This window comes from Acomys minous (genome assembly GCF_964271855.1).
Source record: "Acomys minous genome assembly, chromosome: 2".
NCBI lineage: Eukaryota > Metazoa > Chordata > Mammalia > Rodentia > Muridae > Acomys > Acomys minous.
This window is the reverse complement of record NC_140484.1, coordinates 94,543,170-94,559,929: the sequence shown is the minus strand read 5'-3', so window position 1 is coordinate 94,559,929 and position 16,760 is coordinate 94,543,170. Positions and strand designations below refer to the sequence as shown.

Genomic DNA, 16,760 nt, shown 5'->3' with positions numbered 1-16,760 from the left:
CTACCAACGCTCATGAAGACAACACTAATTAAATGTAGTGGGTCAGGAAAAAAAAAGGGGGAAAGGGAGGAAAGAAGGAGGGAAGTAAAAGATTAATTTGTGGGCTGGAGAGGTGGCTCGGAGGTTAAGAGCACTGGTTGTTCTTCCAAAAGTCCTGAGTTCAATTCCCAGCAGCCACATGGTGGCTCACAACCATCAATAATGAGATCTGGTACCCTCTTCTGGAGTGCAGGCGTACACTGTATCCATAATGAATTTTTTAAAAAGATTAATTTGTTGGGAAAAGAAAGGAATCTGGTGGGATAAGAAATGGAATAAAGCAGAAAAATGGAGTGAATATGATTAAAGTACATTATGTAAAATTGTGAAAGAATCCATTCTTAAATATAACATTTTAATGATTCTTTTGAGAATTACATAAATGTATGCAACATTTTTATCTTATTGACCAACTCCCTGCCCCTCCTCCAATTACTCCCAGATCCTGGCCCCACCTGCTCCACCCCACTCAGATTCATAGGGGTTTTTTTTTTCTTCTTTTTAAAATAATCTACTCTGTCCATCTTTGTTGCCTATATATTCATAAGTATAGAGCCCTCTACTCGAGTCCAGGAGCCATATCCACAAAGACAACAGAGTCTCCCTCTCCCAGATGCCATTAACTGTCCATAGCTCCTCAGGAGCGGAGCATTAGAAACTCCTTCACAGTCCATGTTACAATACGGCTATGTCTGGAGGTCTGTTTCATACTGGTCCTCCCAAACCTCTCTGGCTCCTAAAATATTTTATCTCCTCTTCCATGACGGCCCATGAGCCTTGGAGTGGCTAGGCAATAAAACTGATCTCCACTATGTGGCTGAGCACTCCACAGACACTTATACCTTCTGCTCTGTACTCTGACCAGTTGCAAGCTTCTCCCTTAACTACCATCCACAGTACAAAGAAACTTCCCTGGTGAGGTCTGAGAGCAAGCCACTGACTACATGGATAGTGACATACAACTTTATAGGGCAATTTGATACTGCGTCCATTTATCAAAATAATAGTAGATTCACTCTTGTTTCCTATGAACTCCCCAAACATGAGTTATTGAGCAGACTTATAGTACCAGACATGCATTTCCTCCTATGGAGGAAACTTAAATACAACCACCAACTGTTAGTCCTGTATAACATCTGTGCTATTTTTGTACCCAATGGGCTTGTCTTGCCACACTAATTGTTACTGCAGTTCACAGAGTTCATTGATATGTTAATATGCTAATGACTCAGCCCCACCCACCCCAGCAGTCTACAGATCTTCAGGTACTATGAGAGCTAGTCATCAGGGAGAAAGCTTCTTGACCAGTACCAGCTTGAGCTCTCCACTTCCTTCACCAACGTGTGTAGTATCCCCAGCAATAGGGTCTTACCATCAAGTTCTTGTGGGGAAGCAAGAGCAATGACAATAGCCTGTATCATTTTGGAGGGGTCTCTGGGACATCAGTAAACAACAGCTTGAGAGAAGATTTCCCACAGGTGACACTAGGCTTTTTATATGGCAACCCATGGTTACTGGGAGGTTACTGTATTTAGGAAGCTTATAAAATAATACATTCCCATATGGCTTTATAAAGCATCTTTAGTGGTCGGGCATGGTGGCGCACGCCTTTAATCCCAGCACTCAACAGGCAGAGGCAGGCAGATCTCTGTGAGTTCAAGGCCAGCCTGGTCTACAAAGTGAGTCCAGAACAGCCAAGGCTACACAGAGAAACCCTATCTGAGGAAAAAACAAAAATAAAAAACAAAAAAATACATCCTTAGTGCTAAGATAAAGGCTACACAGCTCAGTGGATAAAGGCACTTGCCATACAGGCCAGACAACTTAGTTCAATCCCCAGAACCCACATAAATGTGTAAACAGACAACTGATTCCAAAGTTGTCCTTTGACGGCCACACTCATGCTCTAGCACACAAGCACCATCACTCAACATCATAACCAATGCACACACACAGCTGATAACATTTTTAAAACACCATCGAGAAAAAAAAGATTTAAAATAAGTAAAATATTGAGCAAATTCAATGCCCTTAAAGTTAGCAGAGAAAACAAAAAGAGCAACACTTAAGTCTACTCTGAAATAAAATAGAAAAATTGGGCTAAAATAAGTATTAACTGCATTTAAAAATAAATTTCCTAAATATGTAAAAACATGATCTGACATCCATGACAATTTCCTTTGGGACTTCTGTCAGCTTTGGTTTAAACTTGTAGTGTAAAAATGAGCATGTAAAAGAAAAAGGGGGAGGGGGGACCCAGCCAGCAAGAGCTTTCAGGAAAGCTGAGCCACAACTTTGGGTAATACTAGCCCAGAAAACCAGAATCACAGAGTAGTAACTTACTGAGCTTCAAATGTCTCACAACTCAAAACCCAGAAAAGTCAAAGTTTTGTTTCAGCTTGTTACTTACTATAGACAGTAAATACAAAGATAAATTTAACTGAATGCAGAATTCCTTGTTCAATGATGCCAACATTATGAGTAAATACCAAAAAGTCAGCTCCTAACCAGGCTACACTATACATAATCACCTAACAGTAACTTGTAGAAATACCACCCAGGGAGCTGGACATGGTGACCTGTAATCCTAGCACTCAGGGAGGCAGAGGCAGGTGGGCCCCTCTGAGTTCAAAGCCAGCCTGGTCTACAAAGGGAGTTCAGAACAGCCAAGGGTACACAGAGAAACTCGTGTCTCGAAAAATTTAAAAAAGAGAGAGGGGGACAGGGAGGGAGAGGAGAAGGGGGTTAGAAGGAAGAGAGAGACCGATCACAGGGAAAAGTTTCAAAAACTTTCTAAATATCAGAATTTATCTACTAAATGAAAAAAAAATCTCTCTTAAATATAATCTAAATCTCCTATTTGGATTATATTCAATTTGCACTTATGTGGCTCTCAGTGAAAATGGCAGTAATTAGACTTTCCTTTTTCAAATTTCCTTCAATCTGAAAGGAAAGCCTGGGTTACAGCAGACAAAACTAAAGCTTTCCTCAGTGAAAGTGCTTTAGGTTAAGATGGCATACCCATTATCCCAGGCCAGGCCAGCTCTTCGTGGTCATCCCGCTCCTTTCCTGGTGCTAAGTGGTTGAAGCGATCCAGGTGCTCCAGGAGGCCTCCCAGCAGAGGGATAGCTCCGGCCTCTTGCATGAGACTAGCGTTTTTACTGAGCAGAAGCACTATAGAGACCACTAGCTCTGGAAGGAGTACACCTGTATTGAAACAAAGTCAGTAAGATTTTTACACTGTGGGCTGGGACTGAGGCATGCCTAGCATGTTCAATGATACAAAAAGACAGAGTAATAACCTTGCTTTGTGCTATGTCACAGAATAAGGAAGGCTTATTCATTAGAAATTTCTATAGTACTGTTTTTTAGAGAGAACAGTTCATCTATAAGACTGAATTCTCAAGGTAACATAGTTTTCAAAAATATATGGACTTCAAACACAGACCTGTTTTACCTGTGTATGTGATTTATTCAGGAAAGTATAGTTTTGCAATATTCTTACCATCTGAAAATAAGCTCTAAAGAAATAATGCTCTAATCTCACAAAATTATCACAAGATTCTGAAAGCAGCAATTAATTTTTATGCAGTCAAAATGAAGTTAAGAGGCTGGAGAGATGGCTCAGAGGTTAAGGGCACTGACTGCTCCTCCAGAAGTCCTGAGTTCAAGTCCCAGCAACCACATAGTGGCTCACAACCATCTGTAATGTGATCTGACGCCTTCTTCTGGCCTGCAGGTGTACAAGCAGGCAGAGCACTGAATACATAATAATAAAATAAATCTTTATGAAGTTAAATCTTAAGCTTTCATCTCATTACATGTCCATTTGTATTATAAAGTTCTATTACCAGGTAACAACAAAAAGGGAAAAGGAAGAGAAAGAAAACAAAAACAAAAACAAAGTCAAAATGACCAGAAAATGTCTAGAATGAACACACAAAGTTGTTATCAACAAAAGATACACCACAGCTTTCACCTGTCTCCTAAAATAACATAAGAGTTAACATGTCCAATCAACATACAAAAAAGGTTTAAAAAAAAAAACAAACAAACAACCCACAGAAAGATACCTGTAAAGTCCCCTTCCATTATGCAGGCGACCTCGGCAAAGTGCTGCCAGCTGCTAGAAGCGATGCTGGCCGCCACAGGCAGTATGTCTCCAATGTGTGTGCACACAAGGGCTGTGTACTTTTTCAGCAAAGAGCCAACGCCCATTAGCTCAGGACCTTAAAAGAAGATTCAGAAAAGTGCATTTTCACTACTAAAAAACTGACTCTGATACCTGAGTTGTTCTACTACCCACTCCCAAGAAGAGACTGTTTACACATTTACCCAAACAAGAACATATTTAGCCTCAGCCTCTGGTTCTTTTTTCTTTCATGGAACTAAAGGGATAATAAATTAGATTACATATCTGATCACCATAAGAATTTAAATGTTTAGACAATTAAGTAAAATAATAATAATAATATGTCCACCACTAGAGAGACTGTTCAGTAGTTAAAAGTACTAGTTACTCTTCAGGATGTGCAGCACCTACACGGCAGCTTACAACCCTAATGTCAGCTCTGCCTGATGCCCTCTTCTGACCTCTGTGAGCATCGAGCACACACGAGCTTCACACTTACACATGCATGCAAAAGATTTAATTTTATTAAGTAAATACTTTTAAATGATCAGTATAGATATTAAATATATTAAGTATATAATACTCAACAACGTAGATTAAAATGTAGCTTGCAAAGCTGGTACATATAATATAGTAGGAGAATCACATTGGATACAGAGAATAGACAGACCAAAGCAAAACAAAAACAAAATTTGAAAGCTCCAAATGTATAAGACACTTTCACATTTAAAAAAAAAAAACTTACTGGAAATATCTGAGATCTGACCAATATTTTCTCCTGGATAAAGTTTACTGATGAGCAAGCGCTGAAAGCGCAGTAACAGATCCAATGAAGCAGATCTCTCACAACTACGCTGCTCAAAGTCCAGACACGATGAGATACGGCGAGCAACATCCTTCAGTCTGGCGACAGTCTGAGAAGCAATGTTTCTAAGTAAGGGGAAAGAGAGTGAAAAACTAAAGTTTTCTGCTAAAAGCAAAGGAAGGAAGTACTTGACATGAAACCATTATCAGAAACACAGACCATATGTGCATTATCTACCTCAAATATGTGAGGTAGACCTGCAGCAAGCACATCCTCATTCCAAACTGAGCAGATGCCAAAGGTCTAATAAAGCCCAGTGCTTTCTAATTTGCTCTGACAGAACATCAGAGCAATGACACAAAATAAGAGCAGATCTTGCTGGAAAAGGAAAGGGTCTATATAAACCTTGAAAACAAACCTATTTTTTTTTTCTCCAGAGCAGTACTTCAAATATAAGTGCCATTTGTTCTAAAAGTCAAGATGCAGTACATTACTACACTGCCTTTGCAAGTCTGCTTTCAGCACCTGCTCCAGGATGGCACTGAGATGTGGCACATGGGGATCTGCTGAGCAGAGAACACAGGAGAATACTGCAGTGAGTATAAACTGCTCCTGGTTAAACTAAGATGCTCAAACACTACAGCAAGAAGCAGCAGCTCTAGTCCCTACTATGCATTGTGACTTAAGTCCTTAGTCTGGGCAGAAAAAAGTCATGAACATCTACCAAGTTTATAAAGTATTGGAGCTTCCTGTTCTACAAGCCAAATACAAAGAGACAAAAGGTACAAATAACAGGCTCAGAAGTAGAAAGGGCATCAGAACCATGATGCTAGAATGAGATTCTTCAGAAAGGACTGATTGAGTTTGGAAAGGGGAAAGGGGTATTATCTACATAAGCAAAGAGTACCTGAAGTTAGCAAGATACTAGTTTAGAGGGGGCAGGGAACACCACATGGGATACTTGCCAAGGTAACCACTGCCCCTGCCCCAAGTGAGCCAGGCCTGATCTCTGGTATAGAAAACAGACAGAAAGGAATAGGTTAGTGAAGGGAAACAGAAAGAGAAGAGCCAAAGTCAGGCCTGGCTATAGGTTGGCTACAAGTCAGTTCTACTCCAGCAGCCCCAGGTAGGAATATATGTAAGCTACCAGCACCTACCATGGCCTCCAGAAGACCAGCCTGCGAACTTCTACACATCAGAAAAGATCAGGTTCTACCTGTGGGTTTTTTTTTTCCTACCTATGTTCTTATTTATTCTTTGAGAATTTCATGTTTCGTGAGGCTTCACCTCTTAATTTCTACTATAACAGCAAACTGTTGAAAAAATTATTGATAGCGTCTCTCCTGTGATCGAGACCACAAAACTTCTGAGCAATATGAATGAAGTCAGGGCAGAAAGAGAAAACTGAGTGGCTAGGGCTCCTACAGTAATTTAGCTTACACTGTAGTATTTCTTCAGCTGTGGGACCTCGCCCTCATCATATATTACAATGAGCAATACAATAATGGGGTCACACTTGACCTCCCTGTCAAATTCACTACTGGACAACTGGCCCTAATAACACTACAACAAAAGAAATGGATCTAGATCTCACACTTAAGATACATCTTGGTGGGGTGGGGCTAGCCAGATGGCTCAACAGTTAAGAGGACCTGAGTTCATTTCCTAGCACCCACAGGTAGTCTGAGGCCTATGGTCTCCATGTACACCTGCATTGATGTGCACATACACATATGTACATAACTTAAAATAAAAAAAACAAGTCTTATAAAATGATGTATCTTTAGGAACTAATGGTATAAAATTTTTAACTTGTTTCCTTATTACAAAGTCCAGATCAATAGAAAAACATGTAACAGGGTACACTAATTACAAAAGCATCAGAACTCTTTTATTTTCACATTAAATAATATTCTGTAGCGCCTTGCTAGCATAAAACTCAAGAATCACTCTGAAACCTGTTCCTGACTCCTTTTGGCAGGCATCGTTTTCACCAAGCCACATTTTCTAAGGAATAAATAACAGGAAATATTTCTTTTTTATTGATAATATTCATATTACATCTCAAATGTTATCCCATCCCTTGTATCCTCCCATTCCTCTCTCTCTCTCTCTCTCTCCCTCTCTCTCTCTCTCTCTCTCTCTTTCACCCTATTCCCCTCCCCTATGACTGTGACTGAGGGGGACTTCCTCCCCCTGTATGTGATCCTAGGGTATCAAGTCTCTTGTTGATAGCCTGCTATCCTTCCTCTGAGTGCCTCTGGGCTTCCCCATCCAGGGGTCAAATATGGGGCACCAGAGTTTGTGTAAAAGTCAGTCCCCACTTTCCACTTAACTGTGGAGAATGTGTAACAGGAAATATTTCTAAATTCTCTTACTTCTTTACTATTTTGTAAAAATTGAATTAATCAAGTCAACATAAATACTTTCTAATCATTATTTGAAGAATATAATGTCTATTCATGCAAAAAGGGCACATTATATGTGCTATCTTAACAGCCTCTATTAGACATGTTCTAGTGATTAAAAGGCTATGCAGTCTGATTTCTAAGATTCTGTGAGGCAAAATAAGTAGAACTCTGTGGCACAAATGTGTCATCTAGAAACCTACTACTACAGGGACAAAAAATACATTATTAAAGAGGCAAAACCCCTGTGAGAACAACATAGAGCAAGAGAAACAGTATCTGTATATAAGTTTTTAATCATGAAATAAAAATAAACATGCAAAATTTAACATATTTACCCCAGTTTTGAGAGACAGCCCCCCAAAAGCCAAGATAGCAAAAGCTCAGTCCTCAGCTGGGCATTACCAAGAGGTAGTGAACCTTGAGGAAGTGAGACCAAGTAGGAAGAACTTTAGTTATTGGGAACTTTGGCCACCTCAACGAGAATATTGGGAGTCCTGCCCTTCTTATCTTTCTATTTACTTCCAAGCCACCACAAGATGAGTAGCTTAGCTCTACCACACACTCCTACCATGATGCACCACATTCCCAAATGCAACAGAACCAACCAACTCATGGGGAAAACCTATGAAATGATGAGCCACAGAACTGCTGGGGTGTGTGTCTATGTGTGTTTGTGTGTTCTGACTGCTGGAGACTGAAGCCATCATGTATGCTAGGAAAGCACTCTACCACTAAGCCCACTCCCAGCTCTACAGTTGTTTCTATTAACCTTTATCATTGAAACTTTTATCACTATTTTATTACTAAAATTGATAACAACTAATTTTAAAACTTAGTCACCAACATTACACCACTTATCTACTGAAGAGAGCAGGCATGCTCACCCTACCTACTGCAAAAAGATGGACAGAGCTACTGTCACTACCTTGTTTCCAGCTGTGTGCACAACTGTCTGGGCCAGCCCACTAGAGCTCTACTTTCTTTATGAGTATAAAATATACTCTACACATATTAGTAGAAAGAAGTGAGAGATGCAGAAGTTAAGGGCTACACTTAGCTACATAGCAAATTCAAAGTCAAGCTAGTTATATAAGCCTGTCCCTTTGCCTACCCTCCCAAAATTGACAAAAAAAAAAACCCTAGATTCACAGAGAGCAGAATATTAAGAATGTGATCATTTAGTTCATTTTCTAATAAATCCCTTTCCCAAGTCACACTGACTTTTTGCCTTTTTTTTTTTTTTTAAATCCAACTATGCCAAGTTTTGGCCCTTCCCAAAGTTAACTTTTGAAAACAGTTTGAATTCATTTATTTTTATTTTTACTAGCTCTGAAAATGGTTTTCCAAAGAACCACTCACTACTCTTTAATCAAGTTTTTCATATAAATTAAAAGTTGTCTTATAAGTAACATATATATTATTTTACATAGATATATAAAACTATAATACATATAATATCATGCAATGGTACAATGATGTTTTTTGGTTTTGTCTTTTTGTTTTGTTTTGTTTTTTGAGACAGGTTTGTTTTTAATATTTTATTAATTTATTCATATTACATCTCAATTGTTAGCCCATCCCTTGTATCCTCCCATTCCTCCCTCCCTCTCACATTCCCCCTACTCCCCTCCCCTATGTCTGTGACTGAGGGAGACCTCCTCCCCCTGTATATGCTCATAGGGTATCAAGTCTCTTCTTGGTAGCCTGCTATCCTTCCTCTGAGTGCCACCAGGCCTCCCCATCAAGAGGACATGGTCAAAAATGGGGCACCAGAGTTCGTATGAAAGTCATATCCCACTCTCCACTCGACGGTGGAGAACGTCCTGTCCATCGGCTAGGTCTGGGTAGGGGTTCAATGTTTACTGCATATATTGTCCTTGGCTGGTGCCATAGTTTGAGCAGGACCCCAGGACCCAGATCTGCCCGTCATAATGTTCTTCCTGTAGGTTTCTAGGACCCTCTGGATCCTTCTATTTCCCCATCCTCTCATGCTTCTCTCACCTAAAGAGACAGGGGTTTTATGTGTAGTCTTGGTTGAATACAATGAGGCTTTAAAATGTAACCTTACCAGCGCTGGAGAGATGGTTCCTGAGTTCAATTCCCAGCAACCACATGGTGGCTCACAAGTATCTATAATATCATCTAATGCCCTCTTCTGGCATGCAGGGGTACATTCAGGCAGCCCACTGTATATGTAATACGTAAAGTAATTAATTAGTTTTTTATATATATAAAAAAAAGAGCACTGGCTTCTCTTCCAAATGACCCAGGTTCAATTCCCAGCACCTACATGTCAATTCACAACTCTCTGTAATTCCAGTTCTAGAGGATTTGACACCCTCACTCAGATATATACATAGGCAGAACACCAATGTACATAACGTAAAAATGTTAAAAGGAAATATAACTTTGCCATAATTGTTCTAATTTGCATTTCCCTGCTTCTTAATGGACATAAGAATATTTTTCTATCTCCTGACACTCCAATTATAAAGTGTTACAAACCTCTTTTTATCATCATATCCTCTCTTACCCACACTTAAGAACCTTCTCTTCGGCTGCAGAGATACCTCAGAGGTTAAGAGCACTGACTGCTCCTCCAGAGGTCCTGAGTTCAATTCCCAACAATCACATGGTGGCTCACAACCATCTATAATGTGATCTGATGCCCTCTTCTGGGATGCAGGTGTACATGCAGGCAGAGCACTGTATACGTAACAGTAAATAAACCAATCTTAAAAATAAAAATTCTCTTCACTCTAAAGTATACCCTAGGTAATCTTTGGAGTAACTCTTCTTGAGGCCTTAGTGCTAGATTTCACAATTAATATTTAAGCAGTACTTGCCTACTAGAATATAACACAGCTAATACTATTTACCTAAGAAGTTGCTGTATGAGTTGAACTAGAGGCAAACACTGTTTGCCAGATGATTCATAGATCCCAGTATTAATTAGGTCTTTATCCAGAGGAGTCCTACTTCTATGAAATGTCGAGGCACTGGCTTCTTGCTCGTCAATTTCTTTTTCCTTCTGTGCTTCTTTTTTGGCTTCTATATCCTGAAATTCATAAAACACAAACTGGTGAGCAGTGATCTCATTAGCACCCCCGCAGTCCTAGCCCTCAGATGCTTATGCACACAGTTGACAAGACCTGATGGCATGGCCTGTCAGAAACTCCACCTCTTAGTTGCTATTTTAAATCCTATAGAGTCAATGAAATCTCCTGTTGTTCAGACTGACTCGTTAGCTACTGTAAAGTAATTAAAACATTTCTTTGTTTCTGCTTGCTTCCTTCCTTCCTTCCTTCCTTTCTCTCTCTCTCTCTCTTTTTTTTTTTCCAAAATGTGTATGAGTGTGTTGCCTGCATGTATGTTTGGACAAAATGCGCCTAGTGCTGGTAGAGGCCAGAAGATGGCATTAGATGCTCTAGAACTTGAGTTAGACATTGTAAGTCATCATGTGAGCGCTGGGGATCAAATCAAGGTCCTCAGGAAGAACAGCAGCCAGTACGTACTCTTGCTGCTAAGTCATCTATCCGGCCCCGAGACACTGAAATCTTTGCCACCAATTCTGACAAACACTGAGTACTGGCAGACTTCTTCATAGTCTCCTTTTTAAGGTCAGGAAGGAGCTGCAGCTCTCACATAGCCGGTACAAATGTAAGGAAAAGAGGCCTTCTGGGAATCCATGAACATGCATCTTGGAACTCAACAAATGTTACCCCAAAGTATTTAGTCACAGGGAAAATACATGCTCACAGGATTAACACCCACTTTCTCTCCTGATGAATGTAATGATCCTAATGATCATAGTAGACTTAAGACCAGAAACAAGTAAACATCCTTCAACAGAAGACTAAATGTAGTGTTACACCCATTCAATGGAGTACTTTTCAGTAATAAAAACCATGAAATCATCCTCAATCATAAAAACAAAGTAGTAACATTAACAATGATGTAGGTGAATATAAAAACCATCAACTGAGACAAGAGAAGAGGTATTAGCACCTACAATCCTACTTACATGACACGCAAAGCAGATAATCTAGAGGCAGGGAGTAGCCTGAGTGAAAAGGGACATAAGGATCTTCCAGGGTGATGAAAATAATCTACATGATGGATGTATCTGAAAAATTCACTTAAGCAGACACCTAAGGTGGCATCATTTTACCATAAATAATACTTTGATCACTTTTAAATTAGTAAAACCAAGGAGTTTTAAACTTTAAACATTTATATGTAACTAAAAGTTTTCCATTTGGGTTCTTGAATGTTATAGTCATGATTCCATATGTACGAGTACACAGCTTTCAATCTAACTATACACTAAGTAAAATTACTCGTTGGCTCCTCTGCACTCCTAGCATACCTGGATTTCTGCAGTAATGGCTGCATTTAATGCTGACTCTAATCCTCCATCAGCCATCAGGCTGCCAACTAATAGATCAATCATGAATCGACGACCTGGACTTATATTCACTTCATTGCCAGAAACTGAAAAAGAGGGGGATTGTTTTTGTTTAGTTTGATGTCTGCTTTTGCCAGTTTTAATAAGTGCCACCACATCCCCCACACTCCTATTTGTGCCCGATTCTGCACCAAATAAAAGCTCACCTGTGCAGGGCAAGAGTGCGGAGAGCGCCCTGGCGCGCTCCTCAGCTGTGGGCAGCAGCACAGACCAGCCGCTCTGCAGCACAGCTTGGGCAGCTGACTGCACAGTACCCAGCACACCTGCACTGCTGGCCAGGGTCACCACAGTCTGCTTCAGGCTGTTCAGGAGCACACTGCCCAGACCTAAACCAAGGAATTCCGGGTCAACCTGGTGACTAATGGCAGCATGCAACTATAAAAAGGAAAAAGAAATTATTTAGAACATCCAAAAGCAAATGTAGTTTTCGAAACTCTAATAAAAGACTGAATAAAACTTAATTTGAAATATAAATAATATAAACAAAATTAATTTCTCAGTTTGTTAAATATCCTTATCCAAAATGCTTCAGTGTTTTGAAATGTTTTCACATATAAGGTACTTTAAGGGACTCATGTAATGCACAAAATTTATTTATGGTTCATATAAGCCTTATACATGTAGCCTGGACATAATTTTAAATATTTTTACACATGAAGTAGTTGGCATACACTGCATTTTCCACCTACAGAATTATGTTAACATTGAAAACATTTAAAATTGGGACCATTTTAAATTTTAGACTTTCACATTAGAAAGACTGAGATTTTTACAAAATTTTTAAAACTATATTAAAATTTTTTTAACCACTACAGCTGGGAAATCTCATTGTAAAGCACTATAGAAAAACAATGTCTTACCCAGCTCGAAATGTGCAACAGTAAAGTGCAAGATCAGCACAAGGGACTAAACACTGTAGAAGAAGCAACCATCACTGCAACCCTCAACCATCTGCACCCAGCAAAGAAACACCTGTAACCAACTGCAGTTTAAAACTATAGAGCCAAACAACAGACACAAGCAAAGTCTTCAGGGCAAACCAAGAACACAGATACAGAAGGAGTCAAAGGTTCTGGTTTTAAAAGGCAGAGCCCATACTTGGGCTTTACATCAGCATCCAATAACAGAAGGGCAGTCCCCAAGCTCCTCACAACCACCCACTAAACCTGAGCTTTCCCTAAAGCCCGCCAGCCTACTGTGACAGAGCCACACTATTCCCGTGCAAAGCTTCCAGCACAGAGAGGCACAGGAATTAGGGCGCCAGCCTAGCCTTTGAGTAGCTGTAGGACAGTAGTCTACTACCCATCTAAACACAGGTACCAAAGATCAAAAATGAGCACCTGGCCCGGCTACAGCCTGTAAAACCCTAGAACACAACAGCAGCAAATACAAAACTGTCTTCTAGGGTCACTGTAACAACTTATGCCAAAGAGAAACCAATCACTATGAAAAGGAACAAGGCATTCTACAACAAGTTAACATGAGGGAGGATCCTTGTCAAAGAAAATTATGTCCCTAGAGATTAAAAAAAAAAAAAAGGAAAGAAAAAGTATATGTAAGTATATGCAAAATGCTCTTAGAAGTCAGCTGAGTTTAATTCCAGCACTTGGGAGGCAGAGGCAGGAGGATCTCTGAGTTCAAGGCCAGCCTGCTCTACAAAGCGAGTCCCAGACAGCCAGGGCTGTTACATAGAGAAACCCTGTCTGGAAAAACCAAAAATAAATTAATTAATTAATTAATTAATAAAAATAAGAAATAAAATGCTTTTAGAAGTCAAGTATCAGAGGGCCAGTGAGACTGCACAGCCAATAAAAACACTTACCACCAAGCCTAACGACCTGAATTCAAACCTTAGGACCTACACAGTAGACTAAGAATTGACTTCCACAAGCTAACCTCTTACCTACACACACAAATAAATAATAGATAAACAAACAAACAAGTAAATGTAATTTAATATGTTTAATTAAGGTTGGAGCTAGAACCATCGCTCAACAGTTAAGAGTACTTAGTTATAAGGGATACAGCTTCATTCCCAGCACCCATGTCTGCAGGCTCACAGTGACCTGTCATTCCATCCAACCCAGGGAATCTGATGCCCTCTTCTGGCCTACATGAACACCAATACGCATATGCTCATATACTCATACTGACATATACACAAGTACATATAAACAAAAGTAGTAAAAATAAAGCTTAAAAACATAAAGAACAAGCAGAATAGTGATGGTGCACACCTTTAATCCCAGCACTCAGGAGGCAGAGGCAGGTGGATCCCTGTTGAGTTTGAGGCCAGCCTGGTCTACAGAGCAAGTTCCAGGGCAGCCAGGGTTACACAGAGAAAAAAACACCACAAAAAAATAATATAATAAAAAACAGATGCTAGAAGACAAAAATATTGTGACCAAAACAAAAACCTCAAAAGTGACCAAACCCTAGAAATGGAAAACAGTACAAGAACAAAACCCTTAAGATGGACGTGCACAGGGCCACGGGAGCTTCCTCTTGCTCCTTCTGTATTCTAGGTCCTGCCCTAAGTAACAGTCATGCTTTTTTGTTTGTATACACAGAGGCTCCAGTAGCATGGGACTGGGGGAATGTGCTTGAATCAACATCTTGTAAACTACTCTAAGTAAATAAATGTTAAATAAACAAGCAATTCAATAACAGGGTCTATTGAGCTAAAGAAGTGATTTTTGAATTGAAGAAAAGAACTAAGTAAACTACTTAGAACCAAAAAGATTAAGAGATGAATACCAAAAGAGACAAAGAGATTGAAAACTATCAAAGAAGTCATGATAGGTGAGACAATTCCAAACTCAATGAGAACATGAAATCCTGGGCTAACACCATCCATAACCTCAGGTTACAAGCAGAGAAGCTTCACCTAGACAGAGCACCTGAGAGGCTGCCAGAAAGAAAGACAGATTAGTGCCAAAGCATCAAGTGGACCAGGGAAAGGCTTCTCATCAGCAACACAAGGCCTATTTTCAGTAAGTCATTTTTGAAATGCTAGTAGGAGATGACCAGGGGCCAGGGTGCAGCTGAGTGGTAAACACTTGCCTGGCATGTGTGACGCCATAGGTTCATTCCCAGAATTGAGGGGGTGGGTCCCATTTATAAAGGGGCAGGAACCACAGTCTCCATACCTGGAGTCGGAGAAGATTCAGCGTAGCCACAGCCATGCACTCTTTCTCTTGGGGTGGGGGCCAGTCGGCAGTGCCATCCATTCCCTCAGTTACCTGACGCAGCAGGAGATCCAGCTGTTCAAAAGTCATTGAGCAAATGTCCACCACAAAAGGGACACGAAGGCCAATGGACCACTCAGAACAAGAAGACCATGCAAAGCTCTGTTCAAGAAAAAAAGGAACCTAACATGAAACCTGTAGCTCATCGATGGTCTGTTCCATTGAGAGACTTACCACTCAGTATGAAAATGCCCCAAGTTGTGACTTACTCATCCCTCTACATCCCCAAATTCATGGCTGTCTAGCTTACATACTATCTCCAACTTCCTCTCCTGTTTTACTATCCCATCTCATTTCCACACCTGAAAAAGGAAAAAGCTTTTTCCAAACTGTTCACTCATAAAATTACTAATCCATATTCATGGATGGGCGTGAGTAGTCAACTCACTTACACTGGTACAACCAACATTCTAAGCAGAAGACATATTAGGTGTATATATATACAACCTTCCTAAATGCACCATCAGTATAATGTAACTAACTGACCTTTATAGAACAGCTCACATAGAAATAGTTACTTAGAAGAAACTTTATAACATCAAATGCTTAAAGACCAAAAAGGGTTAAACTGCCAGGCAGTGGTGACACGCTCCTTTATCCCAGTACTTGGAAAGCAGAGGCAAGAGGATCTCTGTGAGTTCAAAGCCAGCCTGGTCTACAGAGTGAGCTCTAAGACAGCGGAAATCCAAGATTCCAGGTCAAATAACCTGAAAGTGAGCCCAAAGCAAGCTGAAGTGAAAGACTCTTAAAAAAGAAAAAAGAAAAATAGTTAACAAAAAACAAGGGTAAAAAAATTAACTGAAAATAATTATATTTTTAAAATCAACAAAATTAAACCTCTAAGGGGGAAAACTGAAACAAAAATACACAAATTACTAGTATCCAAGTGGCAAATGACTCGAAATGGTTAGTCAGAGAATACTTTTTTTTAAAAAAGTATACATTAATTGCACAACTGTAACAGAATGGAATGACTGACTCCTGAGGGCCACAATGAGGAAAACCAACCCATGAAACAGAAACCATGAATGCCTCTTTATCTGCTAAGGAAATGGAATTTTAGTAAAATTGTATTTTCATTTTCTAGGCTCAGATGAATTCACAAACATAGCATTATACATAGTCTCCCTTAGAAAACACACAGGAAAGTGCCCAATTCTTTTCATGAGGCCCTGACAGAAATTAAATAAGAAGACAGCACAAAGAAAGATGCATGACAATAACCCTGATGAGTTACATAATAAATAAATAATAAAATATTAGCAAGTAAAACCTATAAACATCAAAAGAGTATAACACCAAGAACAACAGTTATAGCAGTAATGCATGGATTACTTTGAAAAACAGTATTTTCCAGAACGAATTACTATATAATCTGAGAAAATATATTTTTTGAACAAATTTCAGTGTCCAGTTAGAATACTTCCCCCCCCAAAAAAGAAGCAACCCACAGCCAACAAAGAAGAGCTAGAGTCAGCAGGTGGGAGGAGAGGGGGAGAGGGAGAGCAGCTGTCTCTACAAACAACGCATCAGAACTACAATGAAGTAACATGTGGTTTGGAACGACTGCAAGACAGAAGGACACCACATAAAAACTGGTATTTCTACACACTAGCAGTGAACATTTGAAAAATGAAATTGTAGAAAACACCAAACC

The 16,760-nt window shown here is 39.7% G+C and overlaps 1 protein-coding gene across 2 annotated transcripts in view; it reads right to left on the bottom strand.

Annotated features, from left to right (window-relative positions):
* HERC2 (HECT and RLD domain containing E3 ubiquitin protein ligase 2) overlaps positions 1-16,760 on the bottom strand; it is a 176,555-nt gene that overhangs the window by 113,667 nt on the left and 46,128 nt on the right. For both annotated transcript variants that reach the window (XM_084771347.1, XM_084771348.1), the window contains exons 17-23: positions 15,005-15,205; positions 12,002-12,230; positions 11,757-11,881; positions 10,267-10,445; positions 4,917-5,101; positions 4,113-4,268; positions 3,061-3,246 (exon numbers count right to left, since the gene is read on the bottom strand). In XM_084771347.1, coding sequence (XP_084627473.1) covers positions 3,061-3,246; positions 4,113-4,268; positions 4,917-5,101; positions 10,267-10,445; positions 11,757-11,881; positions 12,002-12,230; positions 15,005-15,205 — 1,261 coding nt within the window. The remainder of the gene's footprint in view (positions 1-3,060; positions 3,247-4,112; positions 4,269-4,916; positions 5,102-10,266; positions 10,446-11,756; positions 11,882-12,001; positions 12,231-15,004; positions 15,206-16,760) is intronic.